The sequence below is a fragment of the Oreochromis aureus genome, linkage group 3 (assembly GCF_013358895.1).
Source record: "Oreochromis aureus strain Israel breed Guangdong linkage group 3, ZZ_aureus, whole genome shotgun sequence".
In the NCBI taxonomy this organism is placed as follows: Eukaryota; Metazoa; Chordata; class Actinopteri; order Cichliformes; family Cichlidae; genus Oreochromis; species Oreochromis aureus.
In genome coordinates, this window is record NC_052944.1 from 52,159,261 (window position 1) to 52,179,387 (window position 20,127).

Consider the following 20,127-nt stretch of genomic DNA (forward strand, 5'->3'; position numbering starts at 1 on the left):
TCCATGTGTTAGAATGGCCCAGTCAAAGTCCAGATCTGAATCCAATTGAGAATCTGTGGCAAGATCTGAAAACTGCTGTTCACAAACGCTGTCCATCTAATCTGACTGAGCTGGAGCTGTTTTGCAAAGAAGAATGGGCAAGATTCAGTCTGTAGATGTGCAAAGCTGGTAGAGACATACCCTAAAAGACTGGCAGCTGTAATTGCAGCAAAAGGTGGTTCTACAAAGTATTGACTCAGGGGGCTGAATAATTACGCACACCCCACTTTTCAGTTATTTATTTGTAAAAAATGTTTGGAGTCATGTATGATTTTCGTTCCACTTCTCACGTGTACACCACTTTGTATTGGTCTTTCACGTGGAATTCCAATAAAATTGATTCATGTTTGTGGCTGTAATGTGACAAAATGTGGAAAAGTTCAAGGGGGCCGAATACTTTTGCAAGCCACTGTAGAAGAAGAAGATTCAAATAGTAGTGTTCAGTAACCTTGTTTAATTTATATTTTGTTCAAGATAAATATGTTCTTTTCTGCATACATCTTACTTATTAGTATTACTTTTAATTACTTCTTGTCACAAAATATAAGGAGCACTTTTGCTCATAATATTTACCTAGATCTAAATATCAAATTGAAACATGTTTGGTCTGTATTAGTTAGAATTTAGGTAAACAAAACCTTATTTTTTACATAAATTGAAATGGAATTATTGGTTTAATAACACAGTAATCCAGTGGGTGAATCAAACCAAATGTTAGCTGAGCAACCACAATATGAACACAAGTGTTTTGACCTGTTCTCAAACCATGAAGTCACCTGCTATTTGTTATTTTAACAGGCAACCAGGTGACTGACAATGTCCAAAAAATGAGAAGGTGGTACCTGTTTTAAAATAAAAATAAAAAATGGGCATTTCAAAAGAGAAGTTTTAAAATTAAATTAAAAAAATAGATTTTGAGATTGAGAAAGTTTTCACTTTTATTTAGAAAGTAAGTATTCAAGTGTTTAGAAAGCATTACAATGGGTTGTGGTTTTGTTTGTTGTTTAAGATGATGGTGATCTGCAGATGGTGTTCAGAGCTCCAGGGCAGGTTAGGTTCAACCACACCAGGTAAAGGCGGAGAGCATGTGGATATGAGTGCCATAACTGTAAATATGTTAAATACGAAGATAACAAAATGGCAGATAGGCAATTTTATGAAGAAAGAGAAACATAATGTAACAAGAAAAGCTGAAAAAATGAAAAAATACTTACAGTGATTTTTACCCAGCCTTGAATGTTAATGATCTACCTTTAACTGAGAGGATGACAACACAAGTTAGTCATTCATGTGGGCAGCATACAGGAGTTTTTAATTTCATAAAATATAGAAGAGTTGTGAAAAACAGTCTCTATTACCAGCTGACAAAAAACAAACAGATACATGTTTAAAACATCTTTACACAAAATTGCTGGATGGTGTGACATGACACAATATTAAGTTATTTTTCCTCCGTAATGCCATTTTTTTTGTTTTGTTTTTTGGTTTATCAATGACTGTTTCTTTTTCTTCTTCTTTCCTGCAGAGGGATTCTTTTCTTAATACTTTGAGTATTTCTCAGTGAAATGCTTGCTTGAAATGATTGCTTTGAATGAATAGAGTCTGCACATGAAATTAACCTTGGTCAGCTCATTCTTCAACTTTTCCATTTCTTTTTTGACTTGCTCCCTTTTTTCTATTTCCTCCTTCAGCCTCCTTGTCAACTAAGAGAAATAGAAGAGATGAAAAAAAGACAACAGAGGCATATTTTACTTTATTTACATTATATAATACTCTGGTCAGGATAATTTATTCATCATTTTAAATCGTGCATGCAAGAGTCAGGTGTAACAGACAGAGTGCCGCTTAGCTAATTGGCATGAATCTTTCAAATAACCACTTTTCACTAAAGTTAAGGGGGAAAAGCTTAATGTGAGTTGTTAAGATGATGAAGCAAAATGAAGAACCTGATGTTGCTCCTCTTTCAAAGGAGAATAAATAATATTGGTTCTTTGTATAATGGTAGTGCATATGTGTAGTTTTAGTGATTTGTTGTTGTCTGAGTTTCTATGATATCAGTATGACCTTAATAAATCTGCAACATTTAGATTATGAGGGACATATTTTTTAGAAAAAAAAGATTGTAAGTGAATTAACCTCTTTGTTCTTGATCAGGACTTCATTCAACTGAGATTCAGTTTGCGCCTCCTTCCGCTCTTCAATGCTGAGCTGCTTAGAAAGCTGTTAAAGAATGGACAGACAGACAGCTTATTTATGAATAGATGAAAATTAATTTGAAATCACAATTAATATGTGATTTTAAGTGGAACTGTAAAGAAGACGTTACAGGGTCATTACAATTTCTTGATTGAAAATACAATATAGTGATAGAACACTTCTGTTTCATATGACCTATTAAACCTGGGCTGCCAGTCTTTTAACAAGGGAGAAGACATAAATAAAATAAAAAATAAATATAACAATAACAATCTATTTTATATCTTCATGTGGGTGGGGGGTGTTATATGAGTCTAATATGCCATGTTGTTCTTTATCTGAGTTTGTGTATGCTTAATTTTTAGACCTGCTAAGATCATTTTTTATGTCCTGGTTTGTGAGGTAAATCTTAGAGGGTAGACTTTCTTTATCACAAGGCTGTGTGTGTGTGTTTCTGTATAATTATGTTTAGGGCAAAGTCCCAGTAAATTTTAAGATTTAGAAAAAAAAAACGTGTGTGTTTACTTCGGTCTTTAGCTCGCTGATTTCAGATTTCTTTTTCTCCACCTCTTCTTTCAGTCCTTTAGTAGCTTCCTTCCATTTCTCCAGCTAATAGACAAAAAAATTGAATTTAATGTCAGCATGTGCATCTTTGGTGTATATATTTCTATAAATTTTCTTCACATGGATCAAATATTAAAAAAAAAAAAAAAATACGAATGAGAACATGAAAGCAAAGCCAGCAAGTTTTATTTTAAAATCACCATCTCATCTAAAATATATGCAGATTTTCTCCTCTGTATTTTATATTTGAATAAGTTTAAAGTAAACCTCTTTTTCTCTGGTCTCCAGCAGCTTTTGCAGTTGTTTCTCATCTTTCAGGCTATTGATTGAAGCCAGGAGACTGTCCACCTGAAAAACAAGATATATATATACATATATATATATATATATATATATATATATATATATATATATATATATATATATATATATATATATATTATTTTAAATGTATTAATGCAATGAAAATGAATCAACTAGTTGGAAATATCCCACTAGAGTTACACTAGTTTGGTAAAAATGTTAAACTGATCATTTTTAAAAACATCAGTTTTGAGCATGGTTATACTGATGGCTTTACAGAAATCTTGCAGCCATCCAAAAATCCTTGTTTACTTGGGATTATTTCCTTCATATTTGTGAATGCACATGGAGAAGCTCAGTGATTCACCACCACATTGACATTGTGTGATATGGGACACAATGATACATATTGATGGATGTGTGTGTACATGTCTTTTAATCTGTTTGTTTTCTTCTGTCTTGTTGTCCAGTTGTTTTTGTGTCTCCCTCAGTTCTTCACTCAACTTCTTATCAGCTTGTTTTTGGTTCTCTGCCTGACAAACAAAGAGAAAATGCAATGTTTGAACAGGCAGCGACTTAAAGGGTCTTTAGAAATTTGGTATCATCGTTTACTGTAAGCTTAATAATAGACACATACTTTTGTATGTCACGGATTTGTCTCGACAATATTTCTTAAAATAAAAAAAAGGAAAACAAAACAAAAACACAAAAAGCACTATTAAACCTTTTACTTTACATTGATTATTTTGTCAAATGTTACAGCAGTAACAATACCTTCATTGTCATTCTTTTTATAATGAAATTTGATAACTTTCAAATAGTGACCCAAAATACACAAAAATATTTTTAAATGCTATACTTGTTTTACAGATGCAACAAGTTGACCTGTATCTCCTTAGATGGATATTAGATCCACTAGTGTGGGTCAAATGAATGAAAACTAGAGAATCTTGAAATTTTATAAATATACATGACATATCTGTATCTGTATGTCTTTATTTTTATGGCACAGGTGTGACGGTGCTCAACGGGGGCCTTGACACTGGCACAAAAACTGTCTGTCTTTGGCATTTGCCCAGTTTCACATAGAGACAGGCACACAGACACATGCAGGACTTTAAAAACCTGCACGTGTCTGAATCTTGAAATACTGAAATAGTAAAGCAGCACAGGGGTGATGATTATGGTGCACATAAGGAACAGAGGTCATACAGAAGTCAGAGGGCAACTTGAAACAGACATAAGATATACACCTTCCAAGTACTTACAATGTAACAAAATAATCTAAACAAAATAAAACTATTTCTATTCATTCTCCACTAACTGAAATTAAAACAGGGGTTGGATATGATAAAGTTACAAAGGCACCTGAGCTACTGTTTCACTTTTAAAATCACCATTTCATCTAAAATATATGCAGATTTTCTCATCTGTATTTTATATTTGAGTGAATTTAAGATAAACCTCTTTTTCTCTGGTCTCCAGCAGCTTTTGCAGTTGTTGTTTCTCATCGTTCAGTGCATTGATGGAAGCCATGAGACTGTCCACCTGAAAAGGCACTAAGGCACCTGAGCTGCTGTTTCACTAATTGTGTGAAATCAAAATTCCTAATTATGCAAGGTTTTCTACCACTGCTTTGAGTGAACAGACTAGCTGTCATAAGCTCTTATGATGGGGGAATTCTTGGCCTGGAAATTGATCTGGAATGTACAGTGACAGCATAAACTATGAATATATATTAAGACGTTATGTATTTGTACTTCTTACCTGCTCATTCTCTCCTTTCAGTTCAGTCAAGTCTTTGTCAGACCCTTGATTTTTAATGACAGACTTGAGATGGATTTTGGACTCGCACTGCTGAATAACACCAGAAGAGAAACATACAGGTCTAAACACAAATTTATGCAAACTCATATTGTTTATTTTTTGTTGTTGTAGTTTCATGTTGTGCGTATTGGAGATTTCTCAGTTTTAAGATTAAGATGAGTTATTTATGTATTATCTAAAGTTATGAACAAAATTTTATAGAGCAGGAGCACATTGACATGGCATGTACATAATAATGAAAAAAGATTAACCTTCTCTTTTAAAGTTGTGACTTCTCTGACAGGGTCCTCCCTTCCATGCTGAGTATTCTGAAGGTTTTTGAAGGAATACCTGAACTGAGATGAAGTGCAACAGACATGTAACACACTTTCTTTGAGCAAACATGCTAGAAAATCATATTAAAAGTAGTTGTAAAGTAATGGAGTTTTCATTACTCTGTGCATAACAAATGTAAAACAAACAGTGACTGTATGTTACGGCTTACCAAAGGAAACCAGGATGACTGGGATTCAGCAGCTTGGTTTCCCTCCAAATGTGAATGAAAACAAAATATTTACATGATTAACTATAAACACATGCAAGCATTTACTGAACAGTGTGAAATGTATTTTAGTCTCCATAAAAAGTGTTATTTTTGATTCACACATTTTTAATTGTGTTATTTTTCCAGAAATAACTCATAATGGTCAGTTTTAATTTTTGCACGGCCCAACAGAGCAAAGGGCACAGATTCTAATATGTTGATCCACCTTTAGCTTTTAGCATAGGATTATTTTTGATATGCTTATACAATGTTACTTTTCCATCTAGAGTTGCATTAATTTTTCACCAAAATCCTGTATTAATGTTGGGAGTCAGAACACTGTGTAAAGTTTTGGGCTTAAGGTCTGAACTCTGTGCTGTCCAATTTTTGTTAAAGTGATGGCTCACGAATGTTGCTGAAGCTTGAGTTGACCAACTAAAGCAACCCCAGCTGTTAACACTGTACTCATAGGAGTTGATCTAAACAGTACATCACTCCATGCACTATGTGCACCATGATCATGATCACTGAAGACTACATTTCTTCCTCGAAGATGACTGTTTACCACTATTGTCATAATTTTTTATAAAGTACAGTTTTTCACCAAATTCTAATGGTTTCTGTTTTTACCTTAGTTGTTTTCTTTGCTTGATGCAGGTCAATAATTTCTATTTAGAGTAAGCTTTTCCGGGAACACAGGATCTTCCAACACAGTTGTTTAAGAAAATGCACTTCAGTCAGTTGAGGTTAAATAACAGTTTGCCAGATGTGACCGTTGCTTAGTTAAATCCAGGTGTTGTTGTTTTCCTTTGTACAGGTCATGTATTTCACACTTGTGTTGAAATTAATTTAATTTAGACCTACCTGTTTTTCCTCAGTTTCATTCATCTCTGCTTTATTCTCCATGTCTTCCACAGCCTCATCCTCGACATGTTTTGCACTGAGCAACTGAAAACAAGTAAATATGTATATAATATGTATATAAAATAATAATATGTATATAAAAATAAAGAAGTAATTCAGTTGCCTTTGGACTTGATTACTAGAGATCTTCTTTTTGTATTTACACTGAGAGGAGAATTTAACAAGTAGTTTGGTTGTTGCACGTCTGAAGAATTGCACATGGTCACATTTGGTGTTATCAGATCTATCAGTGTTTAGCATTGTGTTCCCTTCCTAATACTAAATGCTTCATAGGAAACACTTCTAGCGTCTTACTTCATTTACTGAACCTGTGATCACATTGCTGTTTCTTACATGACTGCTTGTGTTAGCGCCTTCTTCCAAAACTTCGGGTGGCACTGGTTCATGTGCCATTAGTTTTTTGTGCTCATTTTCTTCCTGATTTATGTCCCTTTGAGAGTAACTGTATTTTTCTCCCTTCTCCATTTCATCCAACTGGTTTCTCCTTGTCTCTGTGTAAAATAAGAACAGTAGATTTGGTTTTAACAACCAGTTACCCTGATGATAGCAAATAAAACTAGATTATCTGTTTTTATTTAGATTCACTTTAGTTTACACATTTTGAAAATCCCTATTAAACACATGAGAATAATTTCCCATTTACATGAGGTTCTTAATTTGTGACTTACTGGTTACTGGTTGTCTCCATTTAAACATAAACAAGCCACTTGCTACAATTAAAATGGTGCAAACAGTCAAACAAACAATGATGGGTACAGCAGGACTGCACATGAGCGGGAAGAAATCATCTGCAATGAGAGCATATACATGAATGGAATGACATTTTGATCAAACTAGACTCACTTAAAACCAAAGTTAACATCATGACACATATTTACAAATTGTGTTTACCTGGAACATGTATGTGTGTCTCTCTGCTCTGGTTGGTGTTCCTCTGTTGGACTCTGCAGGTGATGTTGTTGCTGTGTCTCTTCTCCACAGTCACTCTGCTGCTGACAGTATAGAGGTCATCAGGACCTCTGAGGGTCTCTGTAGGTCCAGCAGAGAGGAGGTTTCCCTCACCGTCCAACCACAGCAGCTCAGGCTCTGGATACCAGCCTGCAGACTCACACTGTAACACCACTCCACTTCTGGCTTTGTTAATGGCTGATAAACTGATGACAGGCACAGAAATGGCATCTGATACTGAGCAGAAGACAAAGAATAAAACTGAAGTATAAAAATAAACCTGCAACATGTACTCAGACCTTTCCTACTCTCAGATCCATAAGTATTTGGACAGCAACAGTTTTTGTAATGTTGCCTCTTTAAAGTACAATAGTAGATTTTAAATCAAATGATCACAATGTTACTAAAGTGCAGCCTTTTACTTTTAATTAAAGGGTTAAGGGGGTTTTGTGCCACGGTCAGTTAGTTTGGAGCATCTGACTGAATTTAAGCAGAGTGTGGTTTTAGCATTTACATCATCAGTTAAGACGAGTGATGGGGAGTTAATTTCACCAGCTAACGAATGCAAGTTCTAACAGTTAAAAAAATTAATTCCTTTCAATTTGCTAGGGATTAACAGGTAGCAGGCCTCACCTAGCTGTGAAACTGGGGACTATAATTCAGTCAATGCAACACTTTTGTTAATCCCTTTGAATTAATATTGGAATTGTGCTCTTGAATCATATCTTGGAACATTTTTTTTAATTCCTTTGTCCAGATACATAATAATCTAATTATATTTACTTACCAACAAGTAGTTGAATGAATGAGTTCTTTTCCAGTGCTGGAATAAAACATTTATACGTTCCCTGGTCAGATATTTTCACATTAGAGAGTTTCAGTGACATGTTTCAGCTCATCAGGAAACAGTGATGTTCTTCCCACAAATGATTCATGCTTTTTATCTACAAGCTCCTGACCGGAGCGCCACACATAAACAAATCTGGGGTTCAGATCAGGTCGTGTCCACTCCAACGTAAAGTCAGTTTCATATACAGTAGGGTCGACATGGCATGGTAAGATGATGTCAGCACCAAGTGTTGCCAATTTTAAGATTGGAGGTTGACCTGGAAATCCAAAGCCTCTGTGTTATTTAAAAAATACATATCTATATTCTTTTCTTTTTAGGTCTGTAGCACTTCATGCTTCAATAAGACAGTATATAACTAACAGTTTATTTTGTTTGTAACTCATAATTTCTCAAGTGTTTGCCATCACAGTTGTATTTACCTCTGCAGATGTGTATTAAGAAAAAATGAAAAAGCAGTACAGTGAGAATTCGGGACTGAGACGTAATGCGAAGACTGTCCATTTGGAAAAGAACCGAAGATGACTGAAAGTAAAAAGACAATTAAAAAAACAAAGAGAGAACGAGACAAGAGAGGTTTCAGCTTGAGTGACACAAAATTAACTAGAAAAACATAGCACTCGTCTGCAGACAAAGTTCAAAACTTTCCTAACCTAAGCAACTTGAAGGTGAACAAAGCTTTTCAATTGGTCATTTTACTGTCATGAGATGATGAGATGAGATAGCCTTTATTTGTCAGTTGCAGGTCTTTTGCCCGCAACCGAGATGACAGACCTTGCCGACTGTACATACATTACACAACATCACATTGGGGAGACAGGTCAGGCTAGGTAGCGAGGAAAAAACATCGAAATGTGTAACACAAAAGGATAATACAGGAATGGACAGATATCAACACACCATAGCACAATAAAACACAGACGAGCAACATGGGAAAGAGTTCCAGTGTGTACATCTGATCTGGGACCGCTGCAATCGTTCGACTGCGCCTCAAGCTGACCCGATGTCCACATCAGAGGGGAGGTAAGCGTTGGAGGTGGCGTTGGATCCGGGGTAGGGAGGGTGATGCGTCGGTGAGTGCTTATCAGTATCAGTATATGTATGTGTGTGCGTGTCCAGAGTTCAGCTGAGACAGTGTCCTTCGCCCTGCCAGGCTAAGTAAACAGTCTACCAGCCAACCCAGGTGGCCTTGCATGGGATGGGAAGGAACAGTCTCAACATAGTCGTTATCAGGGATTGTTTTGATCGGCTCCAGCCTTGAGCCCGCAGCTGGCGCCGGAGGGGTAGCCAGATTATGATAGCAATTGTCTTCCAACCAACTCATGAGAATTTCGAGCTGTTTCTTTTAGCACTCCGACACTGGTCCCTCCATCATCCGTTGGATAGCTGCGAGTTTTTCCATGATGTTATTTACCTTCGAATCCGAGATCTTGTCACTCTTTTGCTCACAGAGCAGATTCTGAGACCTCGCGACCACAGCCAACTGATCCGTGATGTATTCCAACGTCATGGTGATGTCACTGCTATAAATGCTAATGTGTCGTGGCTTTAAGCTTTCGCTTCTGTTCCAGTTTTTCTCATCGTGTTGCTGTCGATCCTTTCTTTATTAATAGTCACCGTGTATAAAATTACTTTTGTCGTGTTAAGATTTTGAAAAATCTCCCAAAGGGTCGTAAAAACTTCTGCTGACGTCTTTTGAATATTATAGTGAACAATAAAACCTTTCATGTGACACAGTCCGGTGTCAATTATACATAAATAACAGCTGATAATCACCAGTATGCTTTTAAATTAAGACACCACAGAACAGTCTCAAAGTGATATTTTCTGTGAAGTTAAGTTCTAAAATAAATTTTAGATAACACTAAACAAACAAATACATACCTGAATGCCGCTGTCCATTATCTCATCACAGTGTGTAAATCATTGATAGGTATCTACGGAGCCTGCAGTGTTCTTAAAGAGGACAAACTGCATTTCCTGGCCAGGTTTTAGCCGCACTGACTAACCTCTTGAGTTGTTGTTAAAAATAAGAGGGTTTTGCACAAAGTACAAGAAGAAAAGAATAAGAAAATAAAGAGAGCTCTGAATGCAGACCCACTTTAAAAACAATGCATGAAATAATATGAAACCAATATTAATGTGACAGGCTGACGCACATGTTGCATGTAGCCCATCCTTTAAAATAAACAGACTATCTGTAAATAATTAACAGGCTCAAAATACTCAATTGCTCTGTTTATCAGCAGAGTTTCATGCACTGGATTTAGTTTTTATAGTAAGTATTGTGTCACAATTTTCCTAATGAAAACGTTCAAATAGCACAGAATTCACATAGAATGATGTTTTTTTCTCATTGAAAACAGTCATGTTTAAGTGAAGAAGTGAACTTTGACAGTGTTGCCAGGTAACAGATTGGTGTCATAAAATAATTCATCTGCAAACCTCAAGTGAAGCAGTGACCTTGTGCAAACTATCATGAGGAGCACTGCTTGGCAAAATGTTGTCTTTTAATAGGAACCACAATGTGAGATTACACAGCACTTGTATTTTACTTCTATTTTCAGTGGTTTCCATTACAGGTGTTTTCACCTGTAATAATTTGACATCCAAATAATATAAATGATGATAATGTAATATATTACATCTTAAGGTCATGTGATCACAGCTTAGGACAGTTCACTCTCCCCCAAGTTTGCTGAAGCAATTCATAACATATCAAAAATTGTAACTGCTTCTACTGTCACACTCCTACTATTACTACTGCTGAGCTCAATATATACAGTGTAATATTCACAATTATCTATTTACAAGCAAACTGGTAGTTTGCAAAAAAACAAAAAAAAAACAACCCATTTTAGTCCACTTTACTCATGAACAGATTTTCAGATCAGAGTTCTCACTGTGTCTCAGCTGCTGCTGCAGCTGAAAAAGCCACAATGGACTCTGCTGCTGATGAAGTGGTAGAGAATAATTGTGTGGCTATGCTAAATGGGGAATGCAGGAGCTGGGTGGCAGGAGCTTCTTATTGACATTAATATACCAGCTTCCCTCACAGCTATGCAACAGTTTTCCACACTGATGCTGATAAACTGTAAAAGAAAAGCCTGTCGTGTTTGCTGAAACATTTTTTTTTCTTATTTTGCTAAATGGACCTATCGTTTTGACCATCTCTCAGCTGGGTGAGTGGTTGACCCAATTTAACAGGACTGTTTCACTAAAGGCTTCACTACTTGCACAAAAGCTTTGCCAGCCATGCCTTTTCTGTGCAACACACAAATCTAGGAGAGGCACACCATCTCCCCAAGCAGCACATCCACATCTGATAAACCATTTGAATATGTCATAATTGAATATTTTATTGTTTCTTTATAAATTCAGTTTATTTTGAGTCAGTTTTAAAATGTTTAGTTTTAATAATAGTAATAGTCTCCTTAAATATGCGCATAAATAATTCAATGAATAATCCTTCCCTGTTTAAACATGAGCTAATGTTTGGTCTCCCTTTGTCTTCTTTACATTTATAAACATAATAGATTAAAAATACATTATATACACATGTACAACAGTATATAAACTGGTAAAATATGAACAAAATGTGTATAAGATTATTTGATCTTTAGTGTACATATTATTTATTAATGCAATTTGCACTTCTCTCAAACACAATGTCAGTCTTTCGTTTGCTGTTTTTAACTAACTTCATTTTTACTTTTCTTAGTTTTTTATGTCTCTTATAAATATATGAATTCCTGCACTCTCTCATATGTGTATTTTTAGTTCATTAAAAGTACCTCAGTGCCAGTGTCACAGTGATATGATTAAAGAGTAGCATGAGTCCACGTACTGACCTTGTACAAGTAATAAAAGAGAAGAAAACAAATGAAATGTAGAGAACATGTTGCTTGTGGTCAGTGTGTCCACAGTGTGTGATGTCGTATAAGATGCATTGCTTACTCCAGTAGGGCATGAGCATCACATTGTTGGTAGCCGCATGCTGCCCTCATTATCAAGGTCTTTTCTGTTTCATATCATTAGTAATTCTATCAACACTGTAACTAATATAAAAGTCATGCAAAAAACCAACTTGACTTTCTCTACAGAAATGTTATTCTGGACTAATATTGTATAGAATAAAACTGATATAATCTTTGCATGGAATAGTCTTATTGTATTCTGTAATGGCGGTAGGTGGATAACTTGTTCCTGCATAGAATTCTATACTTGTTTGTTATTTGTCAAATATCCTGCAGACTGTGGCTTTACTCTTTATTTTTTATTTTTATTATGCATGTGGTAAAATTTCCATCACAATTTCATTAATTTGTGCAAAGATCTTTGCACAAATAATTTGTTTCCCCATTTAATTGCATTACATTGAATATACACAACTGCCCAGTCAGCAGAAGAACCTTTCACTATTTGGTTATAAGACATAATCACAGGAAAGGGAGGAGGTTTCTAAAATACAGTTATTACTTGGACATGATTGTGCTCCAACACTACTTGGCCTGTTTTTACTCTTGGCCATGAGATTAAAATGGTATCTTCTTTAAGTATTACAGGTGCATGAATGTTAAACTAGGTCATTTTAGCCTGTAGGTAGGTGGTTGCTAGGTAAGATTCAAGAGGTTTATTGTCATATACACAGCAAAACACAAATGGTTATGCAGAGCAATGAAATTCTTACTTTGGAAGTTCCCTTCACACAACTACATAAACAACTAACTAAAATAAAGAATAAACTTAACCCTGAGCATTGAAAATAATAAATAAGGTAAAACAAGTGCTTATGTAGCACTTCTAGCTTATGTAGCTTATGCATGGGTGTAGTCAGAATTTCACATTATAACATTAAAAGTTTCAGGGGTCTAAGATGTACTTGTGTGCTGAGTTTGGTTGTGCAACCCCTCATCATGTACAAGGAGCTGCGCAACCAAACAAAGAAACATAGAGAGATAGAGTACTATGGTAAGATGAACTAAATCAGCATCCACTGTAATAAATAGTTACACTCCCTCTTTGTCCACCCTGGCTGACTGTTTATCATGGATTATTGACTGGCTCTCCAATAACTGTCACACTCCAGCATGCGAGCTTGCTTTACCCTTATGTATGTCTTCAAAATTCAAAAAGTTTACAATGGTGACAGGACCCTTCTGTATTTTGGGACTTGGATTTTTAGATCTCTCATGTTCCCCTCTTCACTCTCAGCTGCTTCATTTTTTTGTCTTACCTCCCAAAGCTGTTTGGTATGAATATTATTTGTGTTCTAGCTGCAGGTAGAAAGACATTTGGAGAATGCTCATTTTAAGAGAGTAATGACACACTTTTATAAAAGCTGCGCTCCAGTACTTGGAGAAGTGTTGCCTTACAAACTGTTTAACTCACAGTAGAAAAAAACAAAAAACTGTATCATGAAGGCAGTAATTATTAGTGGTTGACATTCTAGAAGACATTTTTTTTTTTACGTTGTATAAAAAATCATGTTGTAAAAAACTTTTACTTTGATGCAAATTGAACAGTGTGCTTTTTTCTTGTTTAATGACACAGAAACAATTAATAGACTGTAATGCACATATTTTAAGATAAGTTCCAATAAGATGGAAAAGAAATCACATAACCTGTTAGCAATCTCAGGGTTGGTCATTTATCTAACCATAAAAATGAATCGTGTTTGATTCCAACTGACTGTCCAGAGTCTCTTCCTTCCTCTCAGTGTGCTCCCTTCTTTGATTGTCCTGCAGGAGCTGAATCGTGACTTGAATTCTTTACTGGTGGCCAGTTCAGCTGACTGACTGAAAAGACGTTCATATGGCTTATGGCTGAGATGCAGCAGGCTGGGTTTGAGTGGAGACTGTGGGCCTTTGCGGCAAGTCTTCTGCTCTTTCCTCTCTATCATTCACTACTGATCTTTCACATAAAGAGAAAAAGTTCAAAAAGAAAAATTTTCCTCAAGCAGCAAATGAAAAGAGAGTGAAGGAGATATCAAAGAAGAGATATGCTTTTTTTAAGGATTGAGAGTCATTATGCAACAAAATTGTATCTCTCTATTAAAATAATAAAAAAAAAAAACAATATTTAAATAGAAAGGGGCTTAAAAATTGAAATCTCATCAAAATTTTTACAATCCCAGCAAACATGGTTGAAACCCTGATGTCATTTCCCGTGTGAACACTGGACAGTGAATCAGTTGCTTCCTTGTACTACTGAAACAGAAGCACATGTTCACGGTATTGAAATAGATAAAATTTGGGTTTTTGATTAAGCACAAGGTATGTTTACTCATACCTTGTAGAACAGAGTTTAGTGTGGATGAAGTGGTTGACACAGATGGACAAAGAAAAGCTAAAACAAAAAAAAGGTGAAGCTGAAAATCTGAGAGAGAAAAAGAAAAAGAAACTAGAAATCGATGCAGCAACATGTCGTCAGTAGTGCCATCAGTAACTGATATAAAACATTCAATACTTTTCCGATGTATCTAAATGAAAATCCAAATCCTTTTTGAAGATTTTACTTTTTTTATTTAAAGTTTTTAGTTAAATAAAAATGGTAAATTTACTCAACATCATATGAAATTTGTATTACTCATAAAAAAGTAATTCTGATGAATTCACATGATATAGTCTGTTTTTACTAATCATCACTTTAGTCTGTGCTCTTTTCCAGTGTTGCTGATGAGACTGATCTTCACACGGTCTCCAGAGGCCCATTCGATCATGTCCAACCACATCACATCAACATTGTCAGGATTTGGGTTCTGGCCACCTTTTCGGTGTAACTGTAAATGTAGCCAATAAAAATGTCACAGATGTCCAAGTAAAAGTAATAATAAAACAGACTGAAACAAGAATCTAATAACACAGAGACTCACAGTGAGTCCTTCTCCAGCTTTCAGTGTAAAGTTTTCTTTAAATGTGTATGTGATGGGTTCTCTGTTGTGGATCTGTAGTTTTAACTCCCAACCTGACATCAATTTATCCTGTAAAAGAGAGATCAAGAGAATGAAAAACAGGGGAAAGGGGGAATGAGGCAATAATAAAGTTCATTGTGTGAAATCCAAAGTGTTTATAAGTGAATGTGTGTCATTTACGTCTTTCAGTTGTATCTACAAGTGAAAAGGACCTTATCTCAAAAATATTTTTGAAAACACAAAACCTGTTGTTTGTGTTTAGGTAGTTGTTCATCAGCAAGCAAGCAGCAGTACCTCACTGGAAGTGTTTCTCAGACAGATATAGTTGCCACATCTCTCGACCTTGTCCAAAATGATGTCACCTCTCTTTGAGCTGTGATTGACTGAACCACTCTTATGGTTTTCCTTGAAACTTGTCTGAGATTTCTCAGGCTGTGGTTCAAATTTGCTCATCTCTGGCTGAGAGAGACAACATATACAGATTAGTGTGTGTATGTGTGAGAGAGAGGGCGAGAGAGAGAGAGAGACAGATCAGTGGAGATCGAAAATATTTTGAACTGTTATATTTTCATTTTACTGTTAGTAAAATTTACTTTCTTTTCTTTAAAATGTCTCTATTTTCATTCCACACATTATTTTCCCCATATACATAAAATCTTGTAATTTTATATTTCAAACATGTTTTCTTGTCTGATTCTTTCATATCACTCACTGGCACATTGTCCTGCATCAAGCTCGTTTCCTGCTCTTGGTGTGTTTCAGTTTTGCCTCTTTTAGAGCGATTTGTTGTTTCTTGTTTTTTTCGTAAGCACTGGGGTGTCCTGACATCTGTTAAAAGTTTAGAAAAGAAAGTCAATATGATGTCCTCCTGGGCTTCAGAAAGGTAACACAGCACATTATCAGCTCATTTTAAAATGAATTCATTACATATGCTGTAAGATTTCTTCCAATAAAACAAAACAGAAAGAAGTTTAGAAGAAAAAAACAAACAAAAACAAGGGTCATTCTGACAACTTTGCATGTCTGTTCGTTTAAAACCTATGAGAGTAAATTTAGGTTGTAATTTAGACAACATGATAAATTAATTTGTGTCTTACTCGTTTTGTTTTGCCTCCAGATGAAAAAAACTCCAATTAAAATCAAGACGATGTTTACAGCCAAACTAACAGCCAAACCAATATTGGTGGGAGCAGAAGAACTGCATGTCAGCTTGAAGAAATCATCTGAAATAATAAAAACAGAATTACGTATTATTTTAATAGATTTTGATTTAGTCAAACCAAAATTGAGCACATTATACATTTTATAAACAACATTTACCTGGAACATGTATGTGTGTCTCTCTGCTCTGGTTGGTGTTCCTCTGTTGGACTCTGCAGGTGATGTTGTTGCTGTGTCTCTTGTCCACAGTCACTCTGCTGCTGACAGTATAGAGGTCATCAGGACCTCTGAGGGTCTCTGTAGGTCCAGCAGAGAGGAGGTTTCCCTCACCGTCCAACCACAGCAGCTCAGGCTTTGGGTGCCAACCTGCAGATTTACACTCTAACATCACTCCTGTCTTGTCTCTGTCAATCCCTCCTAAGCTGATGACAGGTGAGGAGACAGCACCTGATGCTGGATGAAATGTAGAATTTAAAATGCTGATCAGTAATGCAGATCACTAAAAATGCAAAGGTAATATTTGAATCTGATACAGACTGCAGTTTCCAAGCTGTTGTAACCCACTGGTTGAATCAATATCTAAAAGGAGTTTTGATTTGACCAAACTTGCTGCAAATACTAATCCAAACTGCACTGTAGTCACATATTTAATTCATTCACTTACCGACCACAACATCAACAAAAGCTTCTTCATCCTTCTCTGGGATGTAACATCTGTATCTGCCCTCATCTGCAGGTTTTACTTTGGACAGTTTCAGTGAAATGTTTCCATGTTTCAGCTCATCAGTGAACAATGATGATCGACCTATGTAGGACGGGTTTTTCACACTTATGAGGTCCTGACCTGCACGCCACAGAAACACAAATCTGGGGTCCAGGTCGGTTCTTGTCCACTCAAATGTCATTTCAGCAACATTTTCTCCTGGTACCAGGTGACATGGCAAAGTGATGTCTTCCCCAGCTGTTGCAATAATTGGCTGATTTGGACCAATTAAGCGAGACTGACCTGAGAAGAAAAGATCAGTCTATCAATTCATTTATGAATGAGAACTTCTAAGAAATCCCCTGAATGTCAATGAAAGGATTTTTTTTCTTGTTTTCCTGACTGACATTTCCTCACAATCTCACTTTATAAAAAATGTGGTACTTCCCTGCAAATATTTAACTTCTGCATGTTTTAATTGTGAAATGTAATCTAATACTTACACATTCAGTTATAATCTAGACACATCATTAAGGTGTGGTAACTAAAGTTACAGCTTTTAAGAATTAAAAAGAACATTGAGAAGTAAAACTAAACTTTTTGTCAGGGTAGAGAAAAAAACGAAAACTAAGCAAGTTCTAATACTAATATAAGTACCACATCAGTAAATTTGACAGTTTGAGCAAATGATTTTATAAACTGACACACACACACACACACACAAACAATAACTGTGATCTTATACTGAACAGTACCTACAAAAATGTACAAGAAGAGGGACAACCAGAATACAGTTTCTAAGAGAATAAAAGGATAATCCAGCCATCTGATGAATTATGCAGCTCTGAAAATGAAAATGAAAATAAAATAAATAATACAAAGAAAGTGTTACTAATAAAACAATAAAACATGGCGAGTCAGTCTCATACTTTCACATTCAATTCAAATGTCTGCGTCCTTAAACATGCATTAACCAATACTTTCGCTTCATTATTCTATTATGAATTTAAATTGTTATACTTATGTCAACATTATGAAATTATTAAGTTACAATATATAAAATACAACCTGTTCTTTGATATTCTCTGTTACCAATTCAAAATTTTAATATTTGTAAATGAAAAAATGTAAAGTCAGATATTAAACACATATTAAACACTGAAAAGGTATGGATTAGATAACAATTAGCCAGTTAGCCGACATGTAAAACATTTCAGCTTTTCTGCAGTTACAAACAGAAATTACTCCATACTTAGCTCTAAATGTAGACCTCCTATTCTGCACTTGAAGATATAGTCAGTGTTTTTGTATGAGATGGTACTGTCATTAGATATAACTTAGACATGAAAAAATCTAATTAAATTCCAACATACCTGCTGCATTGTGTTGCACTCATTTCTGTAGGTGTTCGTATGAAATCGTGAAGTACTTTGAACTTTGAGCCCGTTGCGAGGTAACTGATCACTGTTATAAAACAAATAAAACTGCAATAAAAAGTCAAATGAACAAAAGCAGTGTTTGTTTGCCGTCTTTCCGCCTTAAGAGAAAGAGGTCAAATCTCATGGAATTGTTGATAGGTCTGCAGAAAACCTCATATTCTGATATGTTAGGAAGGTGATTAACTTGAGAGATTGAAAGGTAGCAGAAACTGAGAAATAAGAGAAAGAAAAGGTTTGCGAACTTGAATAAATGTAAACTCTATCCACTGCACTAAAGAGCCTGCATCATATCTGCAAATGTCAAAAACCTCAGGTTTACAAAAATAATCAGGAGTCACAATAAGATGCCACAAAAATTATTTGTGCCACTCCAAAACATTGTTTCTGTTCACCACAAAACAGAGAGGCTCATCACAGGACTGACACAGTATCACGCTTGCTGTCCACTTGGAGACAGAGTTCACATTTCATGCTACATTTCGTGGCTTTCTGGCCAGCATCTGTGATATTCAGTAGTCGCATCAGCGAGGGCAAGAGTCATCACTTTCCTCAGAAAATCCGGTTTATACAGTTTCTTCCTACAGTAAACATAAAGTTAGTATTCAGGAAATAGCATGCCATAAATTGTTTTTCATAAACAATAAACAAAGTGCTTAACCATGTAAAGTACTTTGTGCTACATTCCTGTATGAAAAGTGCTTTATAAATAAAGATTGATTGATTGATTGATTGATTGATTGATAAGTCTAGTTTTACTTGGCTTATCAACACAATTTAAAAATGATTATATAGCTTAAAGTTGTATTTTCAACATGCTGCGGCTTGATGTTCTGTCAAGTTAACATACATCGTCAGATCAGCATACGAGCAGCAAAAACTGACAACTTTATTTGTTAGACAATCATATGCTAGGAGACCAGCAGTAACTCTAACCTTAACCATAACAGTATATGACTAAAACGTAAAACATGCCTATGTTAAAATAAACATAATTTATGTACTTTGTGTTGTATGCATTGCTCAAGACTTTTCCTGAGCCATCTCATTTATGTGCATGATAATTATGTCCAGTATGATACAAGATTACTTTCCATTAGTTTTGCTACAACTGTTAGGGGCTGGGTCTGTGACCCAGCACTTCGAGTTTATCATTATATTTCTTTCCTTAGGTATATAGAAGGTATGTTAAGTTCTTGTTGCGGCTGTGCAATATGCCATGGGAGTGTCTGGTCGGGTGTGACCCAGGTTCCTGTTGCCCGTCCCCTGGGGTGGAGTTGGTCAGCTCTTCACCTGTTTCCAATTTCCGGGCCTTCACCTGGAGGGTTTTAAACCAGTGCTGCCTGCCACTCTCCTCCAGTTTGTCCTGCTACCACTAGTGGTAAACTCGGCCATCCCTGTGTTTGGCATCCATCCGCCTAGATTTTGGATTAATGTGTTCTCTGTCTTCAGTTTTCTCCAGACACATCACCCGTCGTGCTTGTCAGCAGCGCTGGTTCAATCTCCACTTCGTTCTCCAGTCTACCTGCAAACCTTGGACTACATACTCACCATTTCCTTGGCCTGCCCTCCTGCCCATGTACCAACGGTGGATCTCTCTACCCTGGACACCCTGGAACCTGGATCAGCTTTCTCACATCCATCCCTTAGACGCTCCCACGGCAACCCCTCCTCCACCTGCTAGCCTGTGTTTTCAACTAAGCACAAAACTCTCCACCAGTACCATTTACCTCTGCCCTTTAT

At 35.9% G+C, this 20,127-nt stretch overlaps 2 protein-coding genes across 3 annotated transcripts; both read right to left on the reverse strand.

Moving 5' to 3' along the window:
* Positions 1 to 1,013: 1,013 nt before the first annotated feature.
* On the reverse strand, positions 1,014 to 8,362 carry LOC120438926 (interaptin-like). Its single transcript, XM_039609532.1, has 15 exons — positions 8,112 to 8,362; positions 7,268 to 7,561; positions 7,045 to 7,164; positions 6,710 to 6,867; positions 6,317 to 6,400; positions 5,414 to 5,455; positions 5,181 to 5,264; positions 4,870 to 4,959; positions 3,531 to 3,635; positions 3,067 to 3,147; positions 2,761 to 2,844; positions 2,176 to 2,259; positions 1,659 to 1,742; positions 1,254 to 1,296; positions 1,014 to 1,145 (listed from the first exon to the last, which is right to left on the reverse strand). Exons 1-14 carry the CDS (start codon positions 8,209 to 8,211, stop codon positions 1,279 to 1,281), a joined length of 1,428 nt encoding a protein of 475 aa, XP_039465466.1. The 5' UTR covers positions 8,212 to 8,362; the 3' UTR covers positions 1,014 to 1,145; positions 1,254 to 1,278.
* Positions 8,363 to 14,717: 6,355 nt separating this feature from the next.
* Positions 14,718 to 18,386, reverse strand: LOC116309316 (butyrophilin subfamily 3 member A2-like). 2 transcript variants are annotated; one of them, XM_039609752.1, is made up of 9 exons: positions 18,322 to 18,386; positions 17,708 to 17,792; positions 16,910 to 17,251; positions 16,405 to 16,698; positions 16,182 to 16,307; positions 15,797 to 15,912; positions 15,379 to 15,543; positions 15,046 to 15,153; positions 14,718 to 14,952 (listed from the first exon to the last, which is right to left on the reverse strand). In XM_039609752.1, exons 1-9 carry the CDS (start codon positions 18,328 to 18,330, stop codon positions 14,815 to 14,817), a joined length of 1,383 nt encoding a protein of 460 aa, XP_039465686.1. In that variant the 5' UTR covers positions 18,331 to 18,386; the 3' UTR covers positions 14,718 to 14,814. The 2 variants fall into 2 exon arrangements, with proteins under 2 accessions (XP_039465686.1, XP_039465687.1); XM_039609753.1 differs by having other exon boundaries at positions 14,720 to 14,952; positions 17,704 to 17,792; positions 18,322 to 18,359.
* Positions 18,387 to 20,127: the final 1,741 nt, after the last annotated feature.